Source organism: Phragmites australis, chromosome 5 (assembly GCF_958298935.1).
Source record: "Phragmites australis chromosome 5, lpPhrAust1.1, whole genome shotgun sequence".
In the NCBI taxonomy this organism is placed as follows: Eukaryota; Viridiplantae; Streptophyta; class Magnoliopsida; order Poales; family Poaceae; genus Phragmites; species Phragmites australis.
In genome coordinates this window covers 15,572,726-15,583,317 of record NC_084925.1, presented here as the reverse complement: position 1 = coordinate 15,583,317, position 10,592 = coordinate 15,572,726, and the positions used below count along the sequence as shown (strand labels likewise).

The 10,592-nt window shown below is 42.1% G+C and overlaps 1 protein-coding gene across 1 annotated transcript; it reads right to left on the bottom strand.

Moving 5' to 3' along the window:
• Positions 1-1,303: 1,303 nt before the first annotated feature.
• LOC133918845 (F-box/kelch-repeat protein OR23-like) lies at positions 1,304-8,696 on the bottom strand. Its single transcript, XM_062362923.1, has 2 exons — positions 7,634-8,696; positions 1,304-1,832 (listed from the first exon to the last, which is right to left on the bottom strand). The coding sequence occupies exons 1-2, from the start codon at positions 8,617-8,619 to the stop codon at positions 1,544-1,546; spliced, it is 1,275 nt and encodes a 424-aa protein (XP_062218907.1). The 5' UTR covers positions 8,620-8,696; the 3' UTR covers positions 1,304-1,543.
• Positions 8,697-10,592: the final 1,896 nt, after the last annotated feature.

Sequence of the window (10,592 nt, the reverse complement as noted above, 5' to 3'; positions counted from 1 at the left end):
GTGCTTTGATTGGGCGGAGAAGCTGTGAGGAGGGTCAACAATGTACGACGGAGGAAACACGCAGGAGAAGAGGAAGGAGCACAGGGAGCTTAGTCCGATGGAGGAGGCGGTGAATTCGGCCAGGGAATCGTGCGAGGAGAACTCAATGACGGCAGGGCTCCGGTGAATTTGAGTGGCGTCATGTGCACGTGTGCTCTGCGCTACTCGGCCGAGTGAGGGACCAAGCAGAGAGAGAGGAGTGAGGGAGAGAGTGAGAGAGGCTGAGGGGGAGGGGATAAGGACGGCAGAACCCCATGAAAGCAACTTGGCGCGCGACTCGACGGCGGCTCAGTTGCCGACCGCGAAAGTCAAGAAAAACGGCGGACAGAGAGCGAAGAGAGGGAGGGATGGGCGTGATGAACAGAAGCCAGCCAAGGAAAAAATCCACTCCATTTGCTCCATCCAATAAAAAACCTTTCCAAGCTCCAAAAATTGTGGGACAATTTTTGTGTGAAACTATAATTCATGTGTAGCCTATTTTAACTTAGTTTGCCTCAAAAAGCCGGAGCCAAAATTGAATTAAATTCTCCAAAGTTAAAACATTTTCTAACTTGTTGTAATTTTCATGTCTTCAAAATAATTCCCAAATATTTGAAAAAAAATCAATAATATTCTTTAGATGGTATATACTAATTTCTAAAATTATTTCCAACCATATGTTGCATAGCCAAATTGTGAGGTTCTTCACATGGCACCAATTATTATTAAACTTAACATTCAATTCAATTTATATGCTAAAATTTTCTCAGAATGAATAAATATGATGCTAATGATGCGTATAAACACTTAACCACATATTTAAGAATTTTAGGCTGTCACAGCTGGCTTGTGAAATGAATGGCTGGCTGCCTCAATTAACCAAGAACCGATCATCAAAGTATGAGTTTCGAGTTGACTCAAAATGTAATATACTTTGTGGGAATTATCATACGATCCTTTTAGAATTTTAACTTACACTGATTTTTTATGTGAAAAATGTAACCTGCGAACTTTGAAAATTGTAGTATGCAAAATTATAACTTCTGATATTCTTAGCAAATTGTAGTATGCAAAATTATAACTTCTGATATTCTTAGCACAGATGAAAGTTAAAAAACGCACGAGAAGCCTACCAGATGGATAATCTAGCATGCCCATCTACAAACACGAGAAGCCTACCATATGAAAGTCGAAAAAACACAGTAGATGAAGGCGCAAATCCAAACATAAGAGACATGTAACAGCATCGACAACCAGAGATACCGCATGCCACCAAAACAAAACAGAAAAAGAAAGCGATGATTTACAGATGAAAGAGGTAACAAATAACACCTAATATGCAGTATCTGAGATACTTGTTCTTGCGATGTACAGCCAATGTTATTTCTACTCTGTATATACAAGCTGGCACACGACAATATTCGCATATTCGTTGAGTCATTTGAAGTGGTAGACATTTTTGGGTTGTATTTGCAATCAAATGGCTTGCCCCTGAATATACAGTTCATGGCGATCATCAATAGACCTACAGCTCAACTGTACAGAGAGCTGCAGTCCTGAAATCAATGGGCGCATTGGCAGGTGGATGTATGGTAAGCACCCTCCATTTCTTTGTCCCAGGGTTGTACACCTGAAACTCCAGAGCCAACCTCTTCTTCAGCTGCCTCCACGGACCAGAGACTTCAGCAGGAATTTTTGCAGATGTGAGCACATACAGTTCCCCATTCATTGAAACAAAACCGCAAGATTCGGTGTATGGGATCTTTCTTCTCGTGGTTGCCTCTTTCAGCCACCTGTTTGAAGCAAAGTCATACCTGAACACAGCAATGTTCAAAGCATGAGTGACATATACAAGCCTTGACCCAAAAAAAGGCATACAGATTCTGATTACACATGGTAAATATAGCATAATATGAATGGAAAAGCTTGTCCAACATCGGGTGAGATGATTTATGAGATGAGTTAGACATATCCAACAGAGGCCTCTAGAGTCACCCGTGCCTAGTGGGATACTAAGGCCCACTGATAATATGAAAAGAGATCGGAATCGACCAAACCTAACATGACAAGAGTACGTAAAGAGAGATTTAAAGGAATGAAACACGTGGAAGTAAACAATTCACGTGCCAGAACCATAATTTATGTATTAGTCTCTTTATACCGTTATTACTTCTACTTTTTACTATTACTAATACCTTTATTATTATTGTTGTTTTCTCGTCATCTTTTTAGTTAAATCTTGTGGGTTTCATTGCTTGGGACAAAGGTTTGCTATTGTATGAATGATGCGTGAATAATAAAAGCACTAACATGAGCCCTAAGGAAAAGGTGAAATTCCTAATTACAACTCTTCACCCTTCAGCATTCACAGCTTTTGATTTGCAAAACATGAGATGCACATTTCAGTAAGAGCAGAACAACTCAGACATTAAAAAAGACAGCAAAAATAGTATGTTGGAACAAACAAGCCATTAGTTGCGTGTTCACATAAATACTATCAAAGGAAGTTTTTGCTATGTCGTGTCATCCCTGTGTCCTGTGACTTACTGGAATGAAACTGAAGTCCGCAGGGAGGCCCGTTCCACGCATACTTCATGTGAACTCTAACTCTATGTTGAGTATGTTCTAAACCGTAAAATCACAGGTTCATCTCCCGCAGGTAAGACAAATTTCTTGCAGATTAACAATTCAGAACCCATGAGTGTTGCAAGACAAATTTCTTGCAGGTTCATCTCCCGCAGGGAAGACAAATCACAGCATTGTTAAAGGGACAAAATTAAATACGGCTATTGTGCAGTTACTCTTCGCCTACAAAAGTAAATCATCCCTATGAAAGGGATAGCATGTACCCATTATGAACCAAGCAAGAAGGAATTAAGTCTCCCTCTCCGATATCAATGCATCTCAACGCAGGTAAGACATTTGTTGCAGATTAACAATTCAGAACTAGAGCTATATAGTAGCACTGTAGTAGCACCGTAGTTGAAGGGGCAAACTTAAATACGGCTAATGTGCAGTTACTCTTTCCCTATAAAATTATGTCATCCCTATAAAAGGGATAGCATGCATCCATTATTATTCACCAAGCAAGAAGGAATTGAGTCTCCCATATAAATTCATCTAAACACAGATACGACAAATTGTTGCAGATCGACGATTCAGAACTCATGACCTATATAGTAGTACTGTATTTGAAGCACCAAAATTAAATACGGCTAATGTGCAGTTACTCTTCCCCTACAAAATTAAGTCACACCTACAAAAGGGATAACATATATACATTATGAACCAACCAAGAAGGAATTAAGTCTCGCAATCTGAAGTTCTTCCATACAATATATTATCTATCCTCCCCTTCCAATGCCCTAAAACCCTTGAAGCCATGGCCATCTTCAGCACGGTAACTACCGTGCAATCACCATGACACACAACTATACTATATATACAACATACACATTCCTATGCTTGTATGTACTAATATAAAGTGAATAAATATTGGGGAGAACTGAACACCCCCACATTGCCGTCTCTTTACTCAAAGGAGCTTTGCACAAGCACAAAACAATTGCTTAACATTGAATAGCTACACCATAATGAGGAGAGCAACAAGCATCACAACAAGACCGAAATATGTCTACTGCAGGAAAGAAACATGTATATATAGAAAATAAAGCATGCATACAGAGAAACATGTAGGAGCAATTGTGATTTGATATTTACTTTCCAACATTTGCCTCTTTTTTTTATCCAGATCACATATATTGATCCTAGTCTCAATCGGACATGTGCAACGTAGACATAATTCACCATCAAGTTTCATTGTGGAAATACTGATTAGTGATGATGCAAGTTCTTTTTTATGGACAACTTTTCAAAATTACCACTGCATACAAGTAAACAAAACAGTTTTCATACCCCAGCCATAAAAAACTAGAGATTAATTGGAACCTTAGTTATCCAGGTAAAACACTTAAAATGTCTGCATAATCTGACTTAAATCAGAATCAAGATTAGCAGCCTATATATTCCCATAGAAAACCCAGTGAATGTGGTTGTCTTGGAGACTATCATAAGGTCTACAATCATTCCATAATGAAGCACTTTTGCATAGATGATAGATCAATATTCAATAATCATTCATGCCTTTTGCAGTGTACAATAATTAATTATTCAATATAAATTCAAATTTTCTTGTGTTAGCAACCACAAATTTCTCCCCAGGTTTACATAAAATTTTGGTGGTTCAGTAAAACTTAAAACTGTTAAAAAAGTAGCCAATAACTAACCACAGCAGCTGCCCATCGGCCGCATTTTGATAGGGTAGGAAATTGCTCAATTGCACCATACACAAAAAATCCATAAATTTGGACACATAAGAAGGCTATAGGTTCAAAACAAAATCACCCAAGTGACTCATGCACGTACTAGCTTAATCCTAGTTACCTTTGTAAAAAGACAAAATTTAATTTATCATTCACCTGCATGGACCTTTTGCAGTTGGACCATTGATCCCAGTGGAAGTTCCTAGATCGGTTCTTGGTATATATCTCACAACTAGTTAAGTGGCATCTTGAGAACATTATATTGGACTATAATCTAATTCACCAATCAGTCCTTGTACATTTTATCACCTTGTTCTTTGAGTTTCTGACATGCAATATTTTAATCCAAGTTATCCATACCAATATAAAAGGCATTAAATGTTTTCTTTTCCACATCCACTTATGAATTGACCTTAGTGTATACAGGTCAATCCAATCCATCTGATCAACTGCACGTCTGCATCTAAACGATCCCATTGATTTTGCATCCTGCCATACCCAACAATCAATAACACTAACGTCTCCCCAAATTGCTATCACATTGCCATACCTAACTAATCTGCCCCCTATTCTCCATCGCCTCACCTGACTAAAAGTGTGCAATGGACGTGCAACTTTATTACTCAACACAAATGTAAAAGTGATTGCATCCATTTAAAGTGTGCAATCAGCACATTTACTATTTACAGACATTTTGGAATACGATGATTCTTTTACCACCAACGAAAGGACATAGATAAAATTAACTGCTCTGAGTCATGTCACAGTTATTTTTTTCTCAATGGAGCACATACTGTCATTGGTGACAACAGCAGTTACGCGATGAAGTGTTCTGTAGCATATAAAGGGTAAGTGTTCTGAATCAATTGCCATCGTCCTGGTAAACTAATTGCATTGGTGCATCACGTACAAGCGTACAATTGTTACAAATGTCATACTGACACTTCCTTGCATTTGGGTCAGTTATGTAAACTGAAACACAGTTGCAACTATATCAATAACACCTCCATAAAGATCTCGATATCCATAGTTCATGATTGCCCAAACAAGCAAATCCGGCTACGGATTGCAGCAAGATATCTCCAAAACAAAACCGTAAAGGCAAGAAACAGGTCACGATATAACATCTAATATGATGCTCAACAGCTTCGATACACCATCATTATCATTCACTCTTACAGTCCTACATTTTCGGATAAGCTTTGTCTGACCATTCGGATCATAAAGACATATAAATTCAATAGCTTGGATTTCGGAATGGAACACAATTCCTTAGGACAGAATTACATGGTTTAACTTTAACCATTTTCTGCATCATGGATAATTGCAAGTAGAAATATTAGATCAGACCCTTGCAAGAGCCAACTACTTCACTTCAATTTTTCTCTGATGGTTCCACGAAAGTGGCTAACTTTGATAGCAACAAAATCAACAATCCAGAATACATTCATCATATGCCTTCTTTGTTCTCTCCCTTCCCAAACCCTAACCTAGTTATCGAAATAAATACTTGAGAACACTTGATATGACAACATTTAGGATACGATCTAATCCAGAATCTCTTTTGGATATGTCCTCAGAACCAACAATCCTTATCTCCATGAGACCAACTTAACAATCACATTAGCAATATGATAAACATGTAAATCACAACGTGCCCTGCAGCCGGCTAGGCGACCACAGCAATATTTCTTTAAAGTGGACTTTATTCATCTATCTATTACATGTTGTTACTAAGGGGAACATGGTTGTTGAGCGCAGCTTGTGATGATCTTATTACGATGAGCTATATGCACCTGCTTGTTACACGAATCCTAGTAAGTAGTGATGATCTTCGTGCTGGTTCCTACTAGCAACTTCTACTTGTACCACTTACATTTTATAGACCACAGAAAAGGCTATGTGATACGCTACTATGAGAATTCCTAAATCCTGACGGCATCTCAGTGTACAGGTTAGGCTGGCATTTGGCAAGGTAAATAATTGAAATTAGTTAAAATTAGATATTTGATTTTAAGTTCACTACTTACTAGGATTGTCATTCTCTCCAGTCAAATGAACTGGATATTGATGCATGAAAAGAGGGCCACAAAATAACTTTACTGAAATTCAGTGAATAGAAAAATGTAAGTCCATCCGAGAAATATTGCCAGTATTCCAAATTGAGTAGCCCCTAGTAACTGAGTTAATGGATTTGGAGGTTCAAGCAAATTTGTATGTTACATATATCAATAAAGCTTTGTAGGTTAAATTCATGTAACCTCCCTTTCTGGAGATGTGCCAATGCATGAGCTAATAGTATCTTGTACGAACAAGATGCAAAATAAATAAGAAGATATGATGTCCCATGACGAGCATTTCAGCATAACAGGTGAGCTGATATATTAAGTTCAAGTTCCTAGGTTGTAAGTATTTTACAGTAGAGAATTCCAGGTGAGAAAATATAAAGCTTCCTAAAATTTATAAAACAGTCAGATAGTGACAGCCCACTTGAACATCTTTCTTCACAAGCATTAGGATGACAAAGACCTATCAAAGCCTACTACACTTTCTATGCAGTAACTCAAGCCTTCAGACTGACTGAAAATCTAGTAACCAAACAGAGTCCACATTTTTTCCCAATGAATGTTCTTAGTTCTCCATGAGTATTAAAAGGGAGTGTAACAGAACTGAGACATAATGATTCTCCATGAGATGTCCCCCGTAATGCAAAACGGGAGCATAAGAGAATAAGTGTCAATGGAAGAACAAGCCACGGTACGCAGAACAGAAAGAAACAAAATGATATTTAGGCCCTCTTATCTTATCAATTTATTTCTTGATTTTTAAACAGAAACATTAGTTAGTCATTATATATGGTACTAACATCATCAAACAATCAGATACACAGCATAATGAAACACTGCGTATTAATAGTCAACACCTGAATTAACCAAAGAGAAAAGCTGCTTCCTATTAATCCTTTAATTTCCCTACCTGTAGATTTATCTAAAATCTAAATGAATTAATTACACAGTCAAGTAGAAAGGGAAGGTTAACCAACAACAACAAATTGCTCAAACTCTTCAGCAACAAATTGCTCAAACTCTTCAGCGTGAATTTTAACAACAAAACTGAAGCACTGCAACCAAACAGGGATGTGTACACTATGCAACTACACGTGAAAAAGGAAGCTAGGTTACTGCCAATCATTCAAACTAGGCATTATTAAGAATCGCATGAAATCAAACAACCAAATTGAAGCAAATCAAGCGAACAGGAACATGTGTACAATAAAAGACAAATTCACTGACCTGAAGACATCACTGCCATCTAGCGTGAACACCTCAGTAACACTTCCGTTATCTGCAGATAAGGTTGCAACGGGTCCAAGCCGGCGCCTCTCCCCTTGCTCCCACATGTCTCCGATCTCCCTCCACTTCCCGCTCCATAGTTCGAGCGCCACAGCGTCCCGGCAGTACACGTCATTTGGCACCACTCCCCCCACCGTGGTGTACCCGTCGTACCCTCCCATCACCCAGAACTCATCCTCACCGCCGTTCCCTGCTCCACGCGCCACGAACCCCACGCACCCGGCCCGCTCCCGGGGCATCGCGGCGGCGCTGCGCCACGAGCGCGCGGTCGCGTCGTACCACTCGGTGCTGCCGGTGCGGCTGCCGTTGGAGGGGAACGTGGGGTGTCGGGACCCGCCACCGGCGACGATGACCCCACCACCGCTGGGAGTGGGAGCAAACGCGAAGCTCCCGCGCGGGGCGAGCATGTCTGAGAGGCGTTCCCAGGTGTGCTGGGAGTGGGCGAGGTCGAGCCGGTAGGCGGCGGCGGAGGAGGAGGGATGGCCCAGGGGGTAGCTGCGGGCGTCGAAGCACGAGCCGCCGAGGACGTAGAGGTGGCAGCCAACGGCGAGGGTGGCGAAGTTGGCGAGGCCGTAGAGCTGCGGCGAGCAGGGGAGCGGCGGCAGGGGCCACCAGGCGGTGGGGGCGGCGGGGTCGAGCAGGATTGGGGAGGCGAGGGAGGGGTCGGTGGGGAAGAGGCAGAGGAGGTGCCGGCACGGGAGGTGGAGACTGCGGCGGAGTGGGAGGAGCGTCGCGGCGGAGAGGAGGAGGCGCCACGCGCGGGAGGTGGCGCGGAGGCGGGACTGATCGGGGAAGGTGAGCAGGCAGAGGATGATGGCCGCCACGTCGTCCGGGAGCCCCGGGATCAGCGACGCCGCCGCCGAGCCCCGCCGAAGGGCTAGGGTTCCGGCGAGGCGGCCGCCGGAGGAAGACGACGACGAGGCCATTTCGATCGCCTCGTCAGGACTGATTGATTCCCGAAGAGTGATTATTTAACAATTTGGTAACAATTTTGCCTAATTAACCGACAAAATAAAGGAAAGAAAGAAACGGACCTCGCGTTAGTCTTCATCGCGAGATGGGACTGCTAGTACGGATAATTTTTTTCGCAGCTTTATGACCTTTGACCGCCATGTGGGCCATAGAAACACACGACTTAATATGGCCCTACGTGTCAGTGAGGGATATGAGATGTCATAGTGTCAATGACATCGACGCCATTTTTATGAAGAGTGGATATCTCCGAAGGGTCCGCAAAAGTTCTCTATGCCACGCGAGCCCAACTGTTGTGACGACAGGAGTTTTTTTATATATATTTTTTCGAGTTTAAATTTAAATAAATAGATTCTCGGCGAAAAGATTTGTAAAAATAGGCGTCCACCGCCCTCTCAGAGGGCGGTTAGGGGCTTTTTTCATGTAAAATTAATTTTTTCCATTTTATCCTATAAAAATGTATTATTTTTTAATTGAAGGAAAAAAAAGAAGGGGTGTAAGGAAATTAAGAAATTAAATTTGGAGTAGGTTATGTAATAACGGGAGGAAAAAATCAGTAATTAGTAGTTGCAGCATTTTACGTGGATATGAGGTGCGAACGAGGACAAACATAGTATTAAACACATGGTGAAAACATTACAATACACTGTAACCACGACGACACGATGAGGAAACAAAGGTGGCATGTACGGTTCGCACTAAGACCTTATTAGTGCGCCGATCCTAATCATAACATGCCTTAGGGAAGGAAAGTATGTCGGGTTATATTAGGTACTCTCTACTGCGTGCATCTAGGATACTTTCCCTTTCGGAGGGCATCGGGACCTGCCGCCTTAGCACGGCGGGCTCTCTCCCGCTTCCTTTCCCTCTCAGCCTCTCGAGCCTGAGCTACGGTACGGTCGTGCGCCGCCTTCCTCATGCGCTCTTCTTCCTCCCGCTTGAGACGAAGTTCCTCTTGCTGTTGCTCGTACTCCCGACGTGCGTACGCTTCCCTTCTCCACCTCATGTTCATGTCGACCCACAGCTTATGTGAGTCATTTTGCTCATTGTCGAGCCACTGAATAAAATCACAGAGCGGTGGAGGGGACTGAACAAATGGAACAAGATGAGCGGTTAGTAAAAGAGGGTGCGTAATCGGAAGAGATGAGGCGGACATCTGTTACCGTACCGGTCGATAACCAGTTGTTGCATTGCGAGGCTTGTCATACTCGTAGTTGGCACACATGAAGAAGTGTAGTCCATAGGTGTATGAGATGTCCTGCGACTCGCGGAGCTTACAAAGGTCACCATATAAGCACATTAGTGGTTCGAGACCTTCAGGTACGGTAGTCCCCCAATGTTTCTTTGGTGGGCTCGATGGAGCTGAGGAAGACATTGCACTTGAGATATTTGAGAAATGAGCGATGCTTCTCCGTAAGGAGGTTTGGCTACTTATAGTTGGGGGAGGCAGGAGCATTGGATTCGCTCTTAAAGAAAGGAATTAGGGCATGGGCGTAGCTGGCGGGAGGAGCATTGGATTTCATCTTGAAGAATAGGACAGTTTTGTCGTTGCCCATGATCAGAGATTCCACGTTTATTGGTACCCATGTTGTCATTTACTGATTTGAAAAAGCTGAGTAGTGTTGTCACATCTTGTTTAAAGCCTGCGGCAGGAGGCATGTGTTGTCAAGTCATGATTAAAGTTTAGTGGTGTGGTCATTTGTTCATTGAACGTGTCTGAATATGAAATGCATTTACGAAATGCTAAGTCGACTATATAAAGTGAACGTGTCTTAATACATATGAGCACATCACGAAGCGAATACGCATATGTTAGTTACAAAAAATGTAAAATGCTACTCATGCCTCCCTCGTTGCCGTCGTCCGTGCGCCCCATCGTGGTCCCGATGCCGCTGGTTAACCCTCACGTGACCCCTGGAGTAGGTGA